This window comes from Falco peregrinus, chromosome 2 (genome assembly GCF_023634155.1).
Source record: "Falco peregrinus isolate bFalPer1 chromosome 2, bFalPer1.pri, whole genome shotgun sequence".
Taxonomy (NCBI): Eukaryota; Metazoa; Chordata; class Aves; order Falconiformes; family Falconidae; genus Falco; species Falco peregrinus.
The window spans coordinates 46,799,306-46,817,931 of NC_073722.1; the positions used below are offsets into that span (position 1 = coordinate 46,799,306).

The 18,626-nt window shown below is 44.7% G+C and overlaps 1 protein-coding gene across 4 annotated transcripts in view; it reads left to right on the top strand.

Annotated features, from left to right (window-relative positions):
- Nucleotides 1–18,626, top strand: part of FGFR3 (fibroblast growth factor receptor 3) — a 58,627-nt gene that overhangs the window by 18,313 nt on the left and 21,688 nt on the right. For all 4 annotated transcript variants that reach the window (XM_055796969.1, XM_055796970.1, XM_055796971.1 and 1 more), the window contains exons 3-5: nt 4,728–4,991; nt 9,408–9,461; nt 15,498–15,667. In XM_055796969.1, the coding sequence (XP_055652944.1) occupies nt 4,728–4,991; nt 9,408–9,461; nt 15,498–15,667 (488 nt within the window). The remainder of the gene's footprint in view (nt 1–4,727; nt 4,992–9,407; nt 9,462–15,497; nt 15,668–18,626) is intronic.

Sequence of the window (18,626 nt, forward strand, 5' to 3'; positions counted from 1 at the left end):
TGCATATTCTCCTGCAGTTCTTGAAAGCTGCCTGCGGTAAAGCCAAAATAAAACATTTCCAGGCTCAGCCAGAAACAAGTATTGATGTCTAAGGAGCAGACGTCTGATGGAAATACTGACACACTTAAGCACTTGGAGCTGTGAACCACACAAAAAGTGAATTATTGCTGGGATGAGCCAAGCAGCTATGGAGATGAAGTATCTTACCCTTATAAGTGAATACATACAAAAGCTTTTTAGCTATGCTGGCCCAGCTGCTTCTCGTTGTGGAAGGTGCTTCCTGGCTAGTTGCTGCCTTTTTGCTCCTCTGTTCAGCTTAAAAATTGCCTGGCTCCCTGTAGCATGTTTGCTCTGAGCAGCAGTGATGCTGCTGCAAGTGTTGATCCCCATCAGAAGCGTCTCTTGGTGATTCTTGACTAATTACTGCTTTGGCTAAACTCATACATGGTTGAATTTTAGACATGTATCAGGACCCCACAACCTAGATTGCCTTCTCCTCTCTAAGAACCCATTATAGCTGCAAATGCATTAATCCCTGCACTGCTGGCAAGTGACAGAGCAGGCTCCCATAACCCCTGCATGAATTAACTCCCCAGTAATTTATACCTGTGTATCGAGGTTTAACCCCAGCCAGCAAATAAAGCTCCATGAAGCTGCTTGCTCCCCCCTGGTGGGATGGGGGAGAGAATCAGAAGAGGCACAGTGAGAAAACTCCTGGGTTGAGATAAAGGCAGTTTAATAAGTAAAGCAAAAGCCGTGCACACAAGCAAAGCAAACCAAGGAATTAATTCCCCCCTCCCCATGGGCAGGCAGGCTGAGGCCCCCCCCCCCCCCCCCGACAGCCAGACTCCATCACACGTAACAGGGACTTGGGAAGGCCAACACCATCGCTCGGAACATCCCCCCGCCCCCCCCCCCCCCCTTCCTTCTTCCCCAGCTTTATATGCTGAGCATGGCATCCCATGGTATGGAATATCCCTTGGGTCAGGTGGAGCGGGCTGCCCTGGCCGTGTCCCCTCCCAGGCCTGGTGCCCCCCAGGCCCCTGGCTGGTGGGGTGGGATGAGAGGCAGAAAAGCCCTTGGCTCTGTGGGGGCACTGCTCAGCAATCACAGAAACACCTCTGTGCTATCAACACTGGTTTTAGCACAAACCATCACCCCATACTAGCTACTATCAAGAAAGTTAACTCTGTCCCTGCCAAAAGCAGTGCACTCTGTCAGCTGTGGGTTTTGAAAAGATGCTTTTAATGTCAGTTAGATCCCAAATGGGGGTTTCCTTTGGGAGCAGAGGGACCCTTGCAACCTGACTTGCAATAGAAACGCTTTAGGATAAAGTTTTAAAGGGTGCGTGGGGATAGGTATTTGCCAGCAGCAAGGGTGGTTTTCTTGGTACCCAGGACTGAGATCCAGGAGGTGTGTGTTCAGCCCCAGTAAATCTGAAAACCTACCTCCCCACAGTGCTGCTTTGCAGGTGGAATTTTTCCGACTGCTTCAGTCAAAGGTGTATGAGCAGATGGAAGAAGCAACTGTGTCAGGAGAGCTCAGTACCTGCTCCCCGGATTGGTTTCCTTACAATTTAGCAGTGAGAGATGCAGGATGAAGAAGGTGGCCAAACCCTTGCCCAGGTCCTCAGGAGAGCTCAGCCCATCTGTGTTAAACTCCTCCCAAACACAGGCTGTACACACAGCCCCTGCCACTTTGTGAACGTGGTTGGAGATGTAGACTTCTGCAAGTCAGTCTCATGGCTGGATGCTTGGCTCCAGAGGGGGCAACTTCATGTCTCCTTCGTGTCTTGGTGTCTCTTGGTTGGGAACACCAGGCACTTGCAGCTGGAAGGAGGTGCTGGGCTCTGGGCACCCAGTGGAAGAGCTGTGTTTTCCCACTCAAAACTCCAGCTGTTCTCAGCATGGAAATGAGACTGTCTCTGCTTTCTGATTTATCATCTTATTTGAAAGCTATAGGAGGAATAAGAGTAAAATTTCATTCTCCAAGGTCACAGTTGGTCAAAGTGCTTAAGCACTTGAAGCGCATGTTTAAGTACTTTGTGGAGGTTTCCAATTTGAGCCCTGTTTATTTTTTAAGCCATAAGCACATAAACTGAAATTTGAAAAACTGTTTAAAGAAGTGAGATTAAAACCATTAGTATAATGTTTATAATTATAATCCATAACCCTTTCAATTCACTCTCCATCTTTCCAGACATTACTCCCAGTCAGCAGGAATAGTCACCAAGACTGAACTTTGCATTTAACAGGCATCACGGTATCTGGTGGAGACTGGCTGGGGAGATTGAGGGCAGAGATGCCAAAAAGTTGTCAGAAACAAGAGATGATGATGCTTTCCACAGAAAGAAAAGACCCCAGTGGTTCTGCTCTGAGTATAAAGTGAATTTCCTCTTTGTTTCAGCATTCCTTAATTATGTTTTATAAAAAGAGTTTGTCACTTTGTCCTTAACCCAGGTTCATGGCTTTCCAAAAAGAATGATTTCCTTTTAAATGGCCGAACAGTACAGTTTGGCTTGTGCTTAGTCTGGGTTTGTTCCTGTTCGGTAGGTTTATGATAGAAAAAACAAAATATACAAGTCTTGATAATTTGGCAAACAGCTTGGATAAAACTGTGTATTTTGTGTGGAGGGATTGTGCAGCTGCATGGGATTTGTTTTCCAGTAGATTAAATTAGCAAGAGCTTCCATCAGAGTCAACAAACGAAGATCAGTACCCAGTCCTGCAAGTGCAAAGCTATATGCGGGCTTTTTAATTGGAAGCCAAAGTTGGTATCATTGAAAAAATCCTTACAGTCTAGAAAAAGGAAGAAAAAACCTCTGAAAGGAGCAGTTAAACCAGAATATTTCTCAACCATATTTTCCCCAAGGCTATATCCCCGTTGGGAAGAGACCATGGGTGAACACTCAAGTGTCGCAACAGGTGCTGGTCTGATAGGAAGGAGATATTGGAGCTCTGTCTTCTTTTTCTTTTTGCTAAAAGTGTACGCTTTCAGGAAAAATCTTTTCATTAAAAGAAAAAAACCCAACACCCTAAACCTTTGACTGTATGAATACCACAAAATTCTGGCCAAACTCTAAAATACTTGAGCTGGAATTGCTGCAAGGGTGTCAGAGGAAAGAATCTTTGTAACCCCCAACAAGTGTGGGCTTTGCCTCCTGCGAGATGATACCTCCCATGAAATACCACATTTTCAGGCCCCCAGGATTCATTACTTCTATCCTGCAAGGGTATTGACTAAAACATTTTTATAATTTTAATTTTTACATTTCCTCAAGAATAAAAGCTTGCATGACAAGAAGAGAAGAGCAATACATTTTTCTCATAACCTGCTCCAACTCTTTCACTTAATGGCAGAAGAGCAGCTTGAAGCCAGTGCCACATCCTCGGGTATTCAGAGCTGCTGTAATTGCATTGGTTTTAAAGTCAAATTGTAATTTATGAATATGCTGAAGCTGCAAAATTAGGATCTCTGTCCAAATCTGATTACTATCTGAGATCAACTCGGGCCACCTGGGTTTGGATCATAGTTCAGACCGAACTGTTTTGAATCACTTTTCATTTGCTAATTATGTAGTCATAGCACCAAAGTATCTTCATCAAGGAGTAGGATCCCCTGTGATACATACTGTACAAAAGCAAGAAGACACTTATGCCTGGTGGAACATACAGCCTCGGAGCCGGTGTCAGCCAGAAGGTAGAGGTGGGGCAATGCCAAGTGAAAACGTTGGTTAGCATAGACAAAGTGGGGAGAATGGCAGTCTTGTTGTTAAGCTAGCTGGGTTGAGGGCAGCTGTATTCTAATTCTCCTTTATTAAAGAAGTGTAAAGGGTAAATAAACCATTTAATGCCAAGAGTGAGTTTATATGTCACTAGAAGGAACATGAGAACCTTCAGGCCCAAGAACCACACTTCGAACATGCACCGCATTTCGCCATGGGGACATTTCTGAGCTTGAACCTTTCCTTGTGTCATTATCCTATGGTAAAAAACATTCTCCAGCCCATGGCAGTGTTCACTGGCATCATTTGTGGAATGAGCTACTGCAGCTGGTAGACTGAAGAGACGAGGATTTCAGCTTTCATGCTCAGTCTTTGGTTCTGCACTTCTTTGTTGCACAGAGGGTAACTCCATCAGGGAGCTAGTGGTGGGTTCATTTATTTTAGCTATTCCAGCTTGCATCTTCCATTCAGCCTTCCCACCTTGTTTCCTTCAGCCCACAGAGGTTGCCTTTGGGCCACCCAGAGTCACTTGAGAAATTCTGTTTTCCCATTTCTGCTCCTTTTATCCCCTTCTTGCAGGGTCTGGCAGGGGTTGTGGACAGTTTCACAGGAGTAAAGAAACCGAGATCCAGGGACCAAACTGTGAATAAGCACACACTTATTTCTGCTAGATCACCCCCCACACACCCCAGTGCTGGGTGTTGCAGTGACCCTATGTAGTGGTCTGTGCTGTTTCTTATGATGCACCTGATGGAGTGGCCGTGTTTTGGTCACTACAGGGTGGACATGGTCCTTGTAGATCAGCCAGAGACCTGACTGCAGTGTGCACAGCTGGCTGTGCCTTACTGCCTGCCAGGGGCAGGCAAGCCTCGTCTCTGGCAAGGAGGAGCTCTGGGCACATGGAAGTATCAGTAGAGCAAATATAAATTTCTTTTTTAAATGCTCTTTCATTCTCTGACACCTGGTCTTATTTACTCATTTCCGTTTCTTTCTCCCTTTGCAGAATACTTGAGGAGCGAGACCGCCTTTCTGGAAGAGTTGGTGTTTGGAAGTGGAGATACCATTGAACTTTCTTGTAACACCCAAGGCTCTTCTGTGTCTGTTTTCTGGTTTAAAGATGGTATCGGGATTGTACCTACCAACAGAACTCATATTGGACAAAAACTGTTGAAGATAATCAATGTGTCATATGATGACTCGGGGCTGTACAGTTGCAAGCCAAGGCATTCCAATGAGGTCCTGGGAAACTTTACAGTCAGAGTTACAGGTACATGCAGAAATACAGCGGTTTTGGTGGTTTTTAAAAATTATTTATTTATTTTCCGTTTTTGCTCCTCCACATGTTCAGCATAGCTGGTGCTTTGCGGTGTTCATCCATACTTGGTGGGTCTCTACCTCCCTGGTAACTCCTGGCAGTGATTAGACTGACACCACAAACGAGTCAAAGAACGCTTGCGTGTCCATACCAAATGTTAAAGCTTGGTGTTAATACTGAGAGAGACTTAGAAACAGTGCTAGTCAGATTAAACCCCAAATCCCCCCTAACCCTCAAATAGATGCAATGCTACATGTGCCTTTGAAGTCCTCTGTGAGTGAGTGAACTGTGGCTCAGGGAGGTTAAGTGACTTTTTCTACTTTATGTGAGAAATCAGTGGCAAAATTGCATGTAAAAGCTGGAGGTTCCTGAAAACTGTTCCCCTGCTGTAGCTGATAAATCCTCTTCCTTCTGTCCTGGTTATCACAAATCACCAGTTTGTTTCAGAAGTAGCTTATCTGTAAACTGTATATCTCAAATATGTGCTTCATCAAAGGTACTTATTGGGATTCGTGTATTGCAAACAAGTGCTGTGTTGGCAAAGCACGTGCTGTCATTTGCTTGGTCATATTTTTTCCATGATTAGGACAGTAGGACAGAACAGCTGCAAGTTGTCCAAGCCTGAATCACTAAATGGAGAGTGCCAGAAAAAACTGTTGCTCCCGGCGAGCTAACCAGTAACATTAAGATCATCTCCATGATTTCAGGTTTCTGCATTGGTAGATGGATACCCATCACTGTGAACAGACAGAAGAAAGCCTTCTGATCACACAGATTAAAAGCCTGGATTTTTAGAAAAATTTACCCCTTCTGGATCTAAGATTTTGAAAACTTTCCTTTGCCCTTGTGCATTGGACCTTTTTCGAGCATCGTTGAACAGTAGGTCCTTGCCTCCAAAAGTTGAGTTCCCTCAAAAAGTAAGGGGGTCTGTCTGAAAAGCAAATAGAGAGATGTTTGTGATTGTAAATCACATCTACTCCATAAAGGGCTTTTTCATGCCAGAAATAGGATTTTGTGTAAGTGAGAGAATCAAACCATCGTGAGAATAAAAGCTTGTTTCAGCAATTCTTCACCAACATCTGCTTTTCATTGAATGTTACTGGAGATCGCTGTGAATGCTTCAAGGTCATATCAATTAAATGGTTAAAGAAGTATTTGGCCCTTGAAAGGCTTTCTTTAACTAGGTATGATTATTGCAACTATCCAAGGAACTGCAGGTTGTTAGAAACTTTACTCTTTTTTTTTTTTTTTTAAAGTGACATTAAAATGCTTTTGAGTTCAAGGGGCAGCAGGGAGGCAGAAGAGGGCAGCTGGTTACATGCTCAAATGAAACAGCTGCCAGCCCCAAAAGTTCGTAAAGTGAGAAATTGTTTTTAATAGTGGAAGGGCTGATAATCCTCTGCTTTTAAAAAGTTTAAGCCCCTGTGTTTTTCCTCTTCGCTAATAATAGCTAATAACAGCTTAAGAACAAGCGAGTAACCTGAACCTGCTTTCTGACAGCATTATGAGTCTTTGATTCTATTAGCCCACTGTCATTACCACCAAAGTGCTAGTAATGTGGGAATCTCTGTTTTAGCTGTCAGCAGCACTTGTTTTAAACTTTGAAGCCCTGCTTTATGTGGCAATAGTGGCGCCTTTCTTATGCTCAGATACGTCTTCATAATTTGTACTGATTGCTCAGTGTGGCACTTGCGGAGATGAAATCATTATTGGAGATTTGTGGTTTGTGTTCCCACTTCTTAAAGGTAACGCCAGCATTAGCTCAGATATCTGGTTGGGTGTTCATGTGGGTATCTAATGTTCAGGGCTGGGGTTGTCCTCTGTATTAAACTGCTTTAAATCTGTATCAACAGACTGGAATTGCTCTGATCCGTATTCTAAAGTAAGCAAAACTAGGCTAGGTGTATTCAGAATAGCTGGTGTACATGCAAGTCACATTTTGAGAGGTGCTTCCAGATTCTAGGAGTGTATCAGGATTTTCCTATGTGGGGCCATGAGTTCTGAGTCTGCAACAAACTCTTCTGTGGTGACTGTGCACAGTGAGATGCTTGATACTGAAGGTAGAGCAAGGACATGCTGGAGCTGGCATTGCGGAGTTGAAAACCAGGTTGATTAATAGCAGGGTCTGATCTCTTCAAAATGCCTCTCTGGACAGATGTGGGCTTGAGCATGTTGCTAGTTTACAAAAAGAAATGTACTGTCTTCTTAAAACCTGAGCACTTGAAGAGGATCACAAATAGAGGCTGCATGCCCAAACTGATCTCCATCCCTCTTGGCAGAAGCTCCATTTCTGCAACCATTTCACACATGGAACAGCCTTTGGATTTAGTGGCTGAGCAGCACGGACAAGCACGGACTGCAGGCTAGTACTGGCAAAAAGAGCTTTCAAAATACCCAAAACTAAGCTCTTCAGAACACTTGACTAAAAAACTTAAGCCCCTTTCTGTTCATAGTTAAAGCTCTTTGGAGAATAGCATCTGGCAGTTCTTGCTGATGCCAATACTCATCAGCTTCTGTAAAGGATTGTTTTAGTAAATGATTAACAAAGAGCTTACAAATTTTTGGTCACTTTTTGAAAAAGGTGATGTTTCAGGAACCTGAATGGGACAGTAGCTCTGAGTATGGGATATTTGCTCTTAAAACCTAAGCTGCATCTCTCATCTGAAACACAGGCAAGGGCAAAGACTCTTCCCTTGCTCTTGTGGAAATGTTTCTGAATTGGTTTAAAAATTGATTCTGCTCCTCTGGTCACAGTTGGTTCATTGGAAACCAGAAGTAAATTATAATCACATGTTAATATATGGATAACCAAATCTGAGATTGCAGGGCTGAGAATGTGCTGGTTTCTCTGTCAATGCTGGTGGCGATTTGGCTGGGTTTCTGCCTTCGCCGGGACTTGAGCAAACCTGCTGATTCAGCCAACACACCTAAACATCCACTTCACTTTCAGCAAGCCCCATGGCATTTCCCTAGTTCTGCTGCCAGCAGGACCTCAACTGTGGATAGTTAGATACATGCTTGAAATCTTCCTTGGGACTTTGCCAGGGAGAAGGCGCAAAGCACGATGTGCCACTGCAGTCTAAAGCAGGGAGATGATTCCTGTGTCACTCCTGTATATGGTGCATATGTCTGGAAAGTCCTTCCAGATTCTGCAGAGAAGTAGTATTTGTTGTTATCTTTCTTTTCCTTTTATCCCCTCACACCCCCCCCCCCCCCTTTTTTTTTTTTCCCCTCCCCATTTTTACCTCCACTGAGCTGGTCAGAGAATGGCAGAAAACTCAAGTGCATCTTGAAATGAAGGAGATTCTGCCTGGCTTGATCTAAAGTAGTGCTTTACATTCCTGGCCACACTTTGAACACTCACAAAGTTTCCTTGTGAGTTGAAAGCCAAGTTCTTTTACCACTGTCTCAGAATATAAAGGCTGCTCGGTTGTTAGCATTTTGCCTTTATTTAAAAAAGAAATTCCTAGAGATTATATGAAGTCAGTGATTCTGAATCTTCCAGACAATGAATTGTACAAAATCATGTAAACTAAATCAAACACTAAGCTGCTATTTTATAATGGGATTTACATTTACAGTAGTCATTTGGTGGGGAATGGAGAGACTGAGACTTCATTGTGAACAGCTTGGAGAAGGTGAGATGTTAGATCACATTAAGAGAAACAGTTCAGGATGTTTTGGAGAGATACAGATGGAAAATTCCCACCTGCTAACTTGTATTCAGTTACCGCCTCGAGGTGTCTCTGTAGGAGGGATATAATCGAAGGGAACTGGTTCACGGAGTAGACATCAAAATGTCGCTCGAGAGAGGTTTGATTGCACCTTAAAAGCTGTGGTCTGAGTAGTTGAGCGAGGAGTTAATAAGGGGAGATGTGACTGGGGTTTATTGAGTTAAAAGAAGAATGCAGGAAAAGTGAATTAGAAATGCTGACCTGTCATTTCAAGACTTGGTGAAATAAAAAGTCTTCAAGGTGAGTGCTGGGCGGGGGGGGGGGGGGGGGGGGGGGAAAGCGGAGGAGAGTTTGTTCTGCAAAAAGAAACTTCCCCTTTTGGAACTGCCTTTGTATTTATGAGGAGAAGAGCACTTCACGCAGGGAGAAGTGTTTGGCATTGGACCCTGGTCTCTGGTGGCAGAGCACTGGCAGACTCGTGACACCTCTTTCCCATTTCAGAAAGCTCCTGGCCGGTTGTCCCTGACCCAGTAGCTTGGGAGAGACAGACTTGTGGAGCTGCAGGGAAGGGTGACCCATCACGTGGATGTTCTCCCCTCACTGGAGCCCACTGTGGCACCAACAGCCTTGTCCAACGTAGTATCCCCGTGTGCCATCCTTTTTGTGCTTCACCTCTTTCTCCTTCTCCTCCTAGATTCCCCTTCGTCTGGTGATGATGAAGATGATGACGATGAGTCAGAAGACACAGGTAATTTGGTTTTCTGGGAGGCAGAGGCCTTTTTTTTCAAAGAGAGGTAGCTCTGAAGTGGAGCAGCTCATCTAGATGTTCAGCTGGTTGGAGAGCAGCTCTTTCTCTGTGTTGATGTCGGTGATCATGATGGTGTTTATCTAAAAATTCAGAAGTAGCTGCCAGAGTGATAGTGCTGCTGTAATATCCTACGGCAGCAGCAATGTTGAGTGTTTTTTGGGGGAGACCTGATGAGCTAGAGTTATGAATTTTCATTGTATGTAAATCCAGGCAAACACACTTATCCTTTTTTTTTTTTTACTACATCAATGTTATGCCAGATTTACACCATTGTAAACCTTGGCCTGCTTTATTTGTAGCTGTTTTGATTCTGGTCCTTACTGGCATCTTGATTGGAGCCAGAGCATAAAATTTACGCTAGCCAAGGGCCAAATTTACTGATGCTGTAAGCGGCAGCAAGCCTTTTGGCTTTGCTGGCTTTTTCTTTTGCTCTGCGTGGGGAAGGGAGCCCCAGGATGGAGCCTCTCGGTGCTTTCTTTAAGTGCAATAGCACTAATCAGGATCACTGCATGTTTCAGAGGCATTAGTGTTGTGTTTTATCATGCTCTTTATATTTCTGCAAAGCGAGCTGCCTGTGTGTATGTGTTTTTAATAAATAAATGTCTTGCATTTGAACTCCCAATCAGCTGTGTACATTGGCAGAAGTTCAACATGACTGGAAAATTTCTCCTGCCCATAGTGTTGGACATGCAGGACTCTTTAGAACAAGTCCCTCACTGTAATACATTCGTACCACTGTGTCGTGCAGTATGTGGACGGTAACAGTGAGTTATGGTGCCAGGCAACCCATCACCAGCAGTTAGTGGTTTTCTGATAGCTTCTAATTAAGGGTCGGATCCTGCGAGGTATTGGGCACCTTTGCAGATGTGCTCAGGGCTCCTGAAGCCTGGTGGAGGCTCAGGTTTGGTCAGGATTTGTTCCTGCTGCAGAGCAGCTCTGATGAGCACAATTAATCGTTCTGTACTATTTTTTTATGTGGTTTGTAGTAAACTCCCATCTCTTAGCAACAGGTATCACAAAACATCAGCTGGTTTATGGTACAGAAAGACACGTTTTTCTTCACTGGAAAGGAAAACATACATTTAGCCTCATGTATTTATAGCCTGTATTCTGGGTCTTATTGACTTTGAGGCTGTGTCTTTTTTTAGACCTAAAGGTAACAACTGGCTTTGCTTAAAGGTCTTATTGGAAAAATTTGGATTCTCTTCTGCTTTAAAAACTGTTGATTAGCTTAACGTGCCAGCTCAGTGAAAGCTCATTGCGTGTCATGACATGGATGTGCTTTATGTTGCTTGGTTTGATGACAGACCCTCCCCTTAACCTTCACAGACTTTCTCTTGAGTCTGGGGAGCCGTGTTGTTAACCCTGGCACCACTGCTTCTGGGACATCCCACCAGGGACAGGGGCTGCAGGACCATCCCAGGCAGGTGCACACGTGGGTGTAACCAGTACCGTGTCCTATGGACAGCCCAAAAAACCTGTGTCCTCTGTTTTCTGTGGCAAAACAATACCCTACTAATGAGTTGTATGAGCCCCTGCTTGGCCATCAGACATAGCCATGGTCAGTAGTTGGAGGAGTGAAGAAATAAATACGCTTTCATTGAAAAGAAAACTATAACCAATAGTTACCGTATTTATTCAGGACTGGCTCACTGCATGTTGCCATACTGCATGTATGTGTATATATATATATGTGTGTGTGTATATATATATATATATATATATATATATACACACACACACACACTGAATAAACCCCTTGTCTTCTGGCTCCTAGCGATGATAAGTTAATTTTCTGGCTTAATTGTGTTGTTCAAGGGAGTTTCTTACCCTCATATGTATAGAGAAGAGCTTGGAGAGCTGATTCCAATACTCATGAGTTTGAAGTCAGTCTTGTTAATTTTGGGGCTTTGACCCAAAATTGTTGAATGACAGGAGCTGCAAATACCAAAGCAAGAGAACAAGAGGAAATATGTCCCAGAAGAAATTAATATTTGGTGCAAAAACTCTTGGAGAGCACAGAGATAGGCCCTCCACGTGGAGTGCCTTGCTCTGCTCACTCCTTTAAGCATTCTCTTCGAAGGGCAATACAGGAACGGGCATCCCTTAGGGATGGGCAGCAGAAAAGAAAAAAGGGGAACTTCAGCAGCCTCAAAACGTCAGCCCATTTGTTGCAGCCTTGTCACAAACCGTGGTCCACCTATGCAAAAAGAGGCTTTCCAATACCTCTGTTCTCTACAGCTGTTTTTCCTGGCCCTGAAACAAAAACAAAACTCCCTTTTCACACACTGCTCTTCTGCCCCAGTGCTCCCTACCCCTCTGTATCTGTTTGTTTGGAGCCCCCGCTGCGTAGCCCCAGCACCTTCAAAGAGCCCCTATAATCTCCAATTAAATCTGGCTGTGTACTCAGAGGCGTCAGCTGGGGAAATTACACAATTAAGGTTGATTCTGTCTGCCGCAGAATTTTGTGGCAGCTCCTCATTGCTAAATGAGAGCTGGGCTGTATTAATTATTCCAAGTATCGCGCTCGGGTGTTTTTTTAATTGGTCATTCCAGTCAGATGGGTGGCCGGTGTCTTTGACGAACAAAATGGACTGTCGGGCTTAGTGTTTGATGATGGGAAAGGGCCGATGATAATGTTTGTGGGTCCTTTTTTTTTTCCACACCTGCACATGCAAAATCATTGCTTGTAATTAATTTAGAGCAAGCGGCTCTAGAAATTTTTCCTGTCTTTCATCCTTCCTCCTTTCTCATTCCCAAAACTCTCTGGAGCTTTACAAGCTTTGCTTGAAAAGAAGAGTTAGCAACATTTTCACCCCCTTAAAAACTGGTAATGAAAGGACTCTGGGGGCACAGCAAACCGAAAGCAGTGATGTTTTGTTCGCTGCTCCTGTGAGTGAGAACAAAGGCACCTTTTTCAGTGTGTAGACACTTTCTTCCAGTTGCAGTTTGACTTGAGAGCGATGTCCTGGTTATTTGAATCTTGGCATGTTAATCCAGGGCTGCCCAGCCCTGGAGAGCCCCAAATCCCACGGAATAGCACCCAAACAGAGCGAAGGCACTTGGGGAAGAAGCCATGTCTAATTGCAGGAGGGAGGAGCGGATCCTGCTTTTGCTCCACATGGAGAATATCCCCTGCTGGAAATTTGCGTGGGTCCCATGTTGCTCCTTTCTGATGTCCAATGGCAAAATCTCCCTTGGCTTCAGTGGCAAAGGTTGCAGTCAGTGGTTTGATTGGTCTCCTGTGAGATTCCAACTCATCTTTTGAGTGAGAAAACGTGGAGAAACATTACCTGCAGAACAGGCAGCTGGTGTAGAAAGGGGAAACCCCAGCAAAAGCACAGCCCAAGGAGGAACCTGGTCCTGGCGGGGTGGCCATGCGATCTAGTTACACCCTCATGCCCGGGTGAGTGTCACTAATGCCATGAAATGGGATTTATGGTAGGCAGATATGTTAATCAAACAACAAACAGCAGGTTATTCAGCTGCCTTTCTTAGCATTGGTGGAGAGGGACTTCTCCATCCATGCCTGGCCTTTCCCTGAACTCTTCCCTGTAGCCCTGTTAACCTCCTGTAAAGTCTCCAGGAAATCAGGGTGTGTTGCCAAAATGAAGCGTTCAGCCAGAAAATAGCCAGTGCTTCAGAAACCAAGGACCAGATGTCTCCCAACATAGTTTCTGCAGCTCCCTCCTCTTCAGCCTTCCCAGCACCACCCCAGCTCTCCTCCTCCAGATTCACCCCCCTGCTGCTGCCTGGGCTTTTGCCCAGCCTTTACTTGGTTTCTGCCCTTCCCAAAGCATGCAATAGCAGCATCTTCCTTTATCATCAAGACCTACTCTTCTTTTAGGGGTTGCACCCACTTTTCTAACATTTTTTGGAATATTCCTCTTTTTTGTGCAGTTCTACCATTTTTCTAAGCTCGGCTGTTGGAGTGTAGGTGGCTACATGAAGTCCTGCTTTAGCTCACATTACCGTAGCATTTGAGGGCTCCTGGATGTGCTGTCGTTTCACAGCAAAATTTGTAGCCAGGGTTTTGCAGGAACATGGGAATTGCAGGGATTACTTCTTTTGCTTCTGTTTGTGCCAGCTGTACTCCTGCTCTGGTGCCATCCTGGCACGAAAAGGGCCTTAAGCAGTTTTGTTTAAAAAATGAGGCTTATGCAGCATGGGTGAGCACCACATCCCTCCAGTACGTGGAGCTGACCCTGACAGGCACCACAGTGTGTTGTCCCAGGCAATCTGAGGGCAAATGCAAGCACTCAGTACTGATTTCTCTCCCTGGGACCACATTACTGAGGCACCTACCTATATCTAGCTGCCCGGCTGCAGAGGTGGAAAAGCGATGAGACATGAGAGCGATGTGCCCAGTGGATGGCCTCCTGGATGTAGCTCCTGACATCCAGTTCCTCATGGCCAAATGGGCTTCACAAGTAGCCATGGAGAGAGGGGACCATGTGGAGAGTGTTAGCAGGTACTAAAAAATGGGTGGGTGCATGGATTGCCTTGGCTGAGCTATATGACCTTGCCTGCAAGGCCTTGGAGCTGAAATGCAGCAGGGAGCCTGCACAGAGGACACTGGCGAGTTAGACCAAGGTGGAGTCATCACTGACTTACCTGGAATTGCAAAGGGATGGGTGTCATGGAGCCAAACATGTTGAGGCTAAGTACATCAGGGAGCACTGAAGAAAGGGAGCAGCTCGAGTGCATCTCACAGGGATGCAACAAGAGGGAAAACTTTGTATACCCTTGTCGTGAAGGGGAGGGGGATTGCAGAGGCTTCAGGGTAGCACTGAGTTGGGGCTGTGATGCTGGGTGATGTTTCTGATCTTCATCACTGCTGTGGGAGTGGCCAGCAGCATGTTTTCCCCACATCTTTGGCGGCCGTTGTGCTCTCCAGGACAGTTCTTGAAGGACCAGCACCTTCCACTTGTCTTGGCCAGTAGCACATGGGTCTCTGCAACTGGTGGTTTTGGGTACTCCATGTCTGTGGATGCTTCCTTCCCATCTGGAGGAGATGCCAGTTAGGCTCTTCGGTCTCCTTTTTGCTATTTTGCAGCCCAAACGCTGTCTGCCCCCATCTCCCTTTGGCTTTGGTGTGGAGCGCAGAGCTGGGGGTTTGGACGTGGCCCCTGGCATGGCAGGGAAGCACCCCACATGCAACTCGGCGGTGTTGCCTTAAGCAGAAATGAAAGCTTGGGAGGCTTTACAAAAAAATTTTCTTCTCAGTATGAATTTGCTGCTGCTGCCGCCTTAATTTGGAGCTAATATGTAATGTTTGTAACACAGCCAAGAAACATTGTTGCACTTGAGGCAGATTATAAAAAGTATCTCATGCTAACACTGGTGTTTTAAAAGTTATCCGTGTTCAAAGGTAACATGAATCTTTAAAACTAAAATCACTTGTACTTAAAGAACATAAACATGATAAACCAGTTTGACACTGGCTTTTTTTTTTTTTTTTTTCCTTTCCTTCCCTTAAGGAGGCTGCACTACATTTGTGCTCACTGAGAAGCAACATTTTCCAATGCACTCAGCTAACACTTTTTCTCTGCTCCCTTGCTGGCCCATCAACTTTTTTTACAGTTCCAACATCTTTCTGCTGTTCGTGTTTCTTGGCTACTATTGTCCTGAAGGTACATCTGTCTCTTTTTACATGCTGAGGCCAGATTCTCATCCTGATCTGGAATAACTCTACCTGTTGATTTAAAAGCGGCTATTCCAGATTTATACTGGCATTACCGAGACAAGAACCTGGTCGTGAACCTTTCATCACAAACCTAAAATGCAAACACCCTGTCTATGTCTATGAGAGTCATTTAGCTGGAAAGTGTTTCTGCGTCATTTATCTTAAGTGCAGCAGGTAGCAATTTAACTGTCACTCTGCACATGCCAAAGCCTCCTCAAATGCATCTGCTCACCAGCTGATATCCTCAGCAGCAGAAAAGGGCCTGTTAAACTTGGTCTTCCCTTTCTTAGGTGTTCCCTTCTGGACCCGGCCAGATAAGATGGAGAAGAAGCTGCTGGCAGTTCCTGCTGCCAACACTGTTCGCTTCCGATGTCCTGCGGGTGGAAACCCAACTCCTTCCATCTACTGGCTGAAAAATGGCAAGGAGTTCAAAGGAGAGCATAGGATTGGGGGCATCAAGGTAAGGCCTTGGTCTGGATCTCTGTTTTTGTCAGGAGTTTTCTACCAACTGTAGAAAATTGTATTTCACAGTGAGTAACATGTAAGTACATGTAAGTGCACGATCCTGACTCTGGGAATGCAAGTGTTTCTTGTAGCCATAGTAATTGCTGGACATCGAAGTGTTAAAAAGAGCTTCTGTCCCTTGGGATTGAAGGCCAGTTCCCTCTGGGTTTGTCAGGGAGTAGGTAAAAATGAGGCTGGGTTTATGGTTGCATTGTGGACAGTGATGAGAAAGCAGGAGCAGAAACTTCTGTCTTGATTTCTGGAGATTAACCCAGTGCATTGAGACTTGTTAGACCAAGCCATACCTACTCCCAGCTTTCAAGGAAAACTGACTTGTCATCCTTTGAAGGTGTAGGAAGGACCTCACCAAAGAGCTGGGCTGTCGTGCTGGTGGTCATTAACATTCTCGTGGTATAAATCACTGACCCTTGGTCAAGTACTGGATTCCTTGTAGCCAGAGTAATGGCATCTGCTCCTTGGCTGCTTGCTTCTCCCTCCTTCCTTTCTACCATGAGGTGTTCTGGAAAATGCTCTGGCTTGTGTTTGTAGATAAAACTAAGGGATGCAAAAACCCACTGCACTCAAATGGCTTAATTAGCCAGAAGTTTCTGTGCTATATGATGAAATATGGCAGGATTTGAATAGGAAAGTCAGCTCTTCTCTGATTTTGTTGTTACTGCTTAGTCCCTTAGCTCCCGTAGTGAAGTCGCAGTCAGGCCCCTTTCTGGTTTTATGTGGGGAGAATAGAACTGGCAGCAGCTGATGATAACAAAATGAGTGTAGCAGGAAGTACTCGAGCAGCAGTTCTTGCCTGTGCTCTGCCAGCCCTGACGTATCCCTGGGCTGCTGCTGAGGAGAGAAGGTGATTTTTAGGAAGGCACCTTCATCAGTACTCTGAATAGCTGTGTGCTGATGCCTACCACATCTGTAGTGTTTTGAAAGGGAGCTAGGCATGCAAAACATGCCAGGCTCCAGAAACCAGCGAAGGATTCAGAAAAGCCTTCCCTCCCCACAGTTTTGGGCCATTTCTTTCCTGTTAGCTCAGACCTGTTCCTGAAAGAGCCTTTTGTGATTGCTTCAGTGAAGCCTTTGAAGCTTCCTGCTCAGTCCTGTCCCTGCTCCAGCCTGGATGAGGCTGAGGACACGGTCAGGGTTGGATCTTGTGAAAAGTTAAGGAGCAAAAAGAAGTGGGGAAGTAACTCCTGTGGGTAAACAGCCTTTTCGGCAGGTAGCATTCCCAGAGCACAAGCATCTTTCACGAATTGCAGGCTGTGAGGATCATCATGAAGTGTTTTCAGGCTTGCGTGTGCCGTTCGAACGGCTTTTTACAAAACTATGTGACATCAGCTGTACTAAATTATGCTTGCAGAATAAAATCTAAAGCTGAAAGCAATTCCCCTACCCACTTCCCAGTGGTTTTAATCTATCCTTGAGTTTAAATTGACACATTTCATCCTCTGCAACATGGTAGTGAATCTTTGGCATCGCTGTGCTTTGTTTCTCTAGGGGCACCTTCCAGCAACAAGCTGATGCTTAAAAGAGCTATTGAAGGCAATGTCAGGCCAATTACAGCAAGATTGGTTTAAGCTCTCTATCTGTCTAGGTGTAGTTCTTTGTCCCTTTCTTGATATAAAGACATCTTTCTCTGTCTGTAATTTTCCTTCCCTTATTTGCTTGCTTTTGCTCTTGAGCTGTGGTTAGATGTAAGTAGTCTAAAGTAAATCTCATCCAATATAAATATACTGGTAGATATCAGCTGCAATTTGAACCAGAAAAAGAGATTGAAAACCTGCTCAGTATCTGATGTATTTAAGATTTAAATTCCCTGTTACAACTTAACTTCATAACAGGATTAGGCAGCTTGAAAAGAAAGGGCAAGATCCAGATCCAGCAGAGTTTGGTTGGCTGGCTTCATCTCGATCTCATCTTAACCCAGAAATCCGTGAGCTGGGAATGTTCTCATTTGTTTTCAGTGTGTGGAAGAGTTTAAATGTTGATTGTGAAAGCTCTGTGGTCAGCACATGCAAGCTGACCATTATTCCACTTCTGCCTCTCGCAAATGGCATTTAGAACTCCTGTGATTGCCTGGTGTAAAGCCTGCAAGAGGGAAGGGCGAGCACTGAAAACATGAAGTGCAGACTAACCTAGTGTTGTTACAGTTCATCCTTAACTAGTAAAGAAAAGAAATTCATATGACTTATCTTATGAAATTTCCCAAAGAGCATTAATGGTTAAATCCTTGTTGGAATCTCTAATATCATAAGCCTGTGTGTGTTAAATGACCCTAGAAGGGAAGATTGAGGGGAGGGGAGATAGAGGATTATGCCTTCCCCAGACCATTGCACTGACTTGCATACCAGTCAGGCAAACACAGACTAAGGTTCTAAGTGTGTCTGCAAATGTTTGTTTCACAAGGAGCCAAGAATGACAACACCAAATAAACCAGAGGGATTTCCAGTATCTCACTCACTTGATTAATGCCTGCACTAAGTCACTTCATGTTTCTAGTGTTTTATCAAGTGTGGCAACTATCCTAACTTGGGAACGTTCCTTTTTATTATCCTTTAAATCTAGATGCCTCTCTCAACCTGAAAAAAAAAGTAAATCTCATTGCTTCTAGAAGAGTTTCCAGACAAGTTCTGCCCCATGAGTCTGTGCCCCCCAGGTTTTCCTCTCTGTTCAGAGTCCAAAGTCCCCATCATAAACCTGACAAAAAGAAGTGCTTTGAAAGTGCATCCTAAGTAAAACACCTAATTTGGACCTGATTTTATAATACAGGTCAGACTAGGGAGTTGCCCATGTTATCTGGAGCCCCATATCCTTTGAGTACCTCCTGGGGTTCCAGACACAAATACTTTGCAATGCCGAAAAGTGGATTAAAAGTCTTGAGACACAACTATGAGACAAGCTAGTTT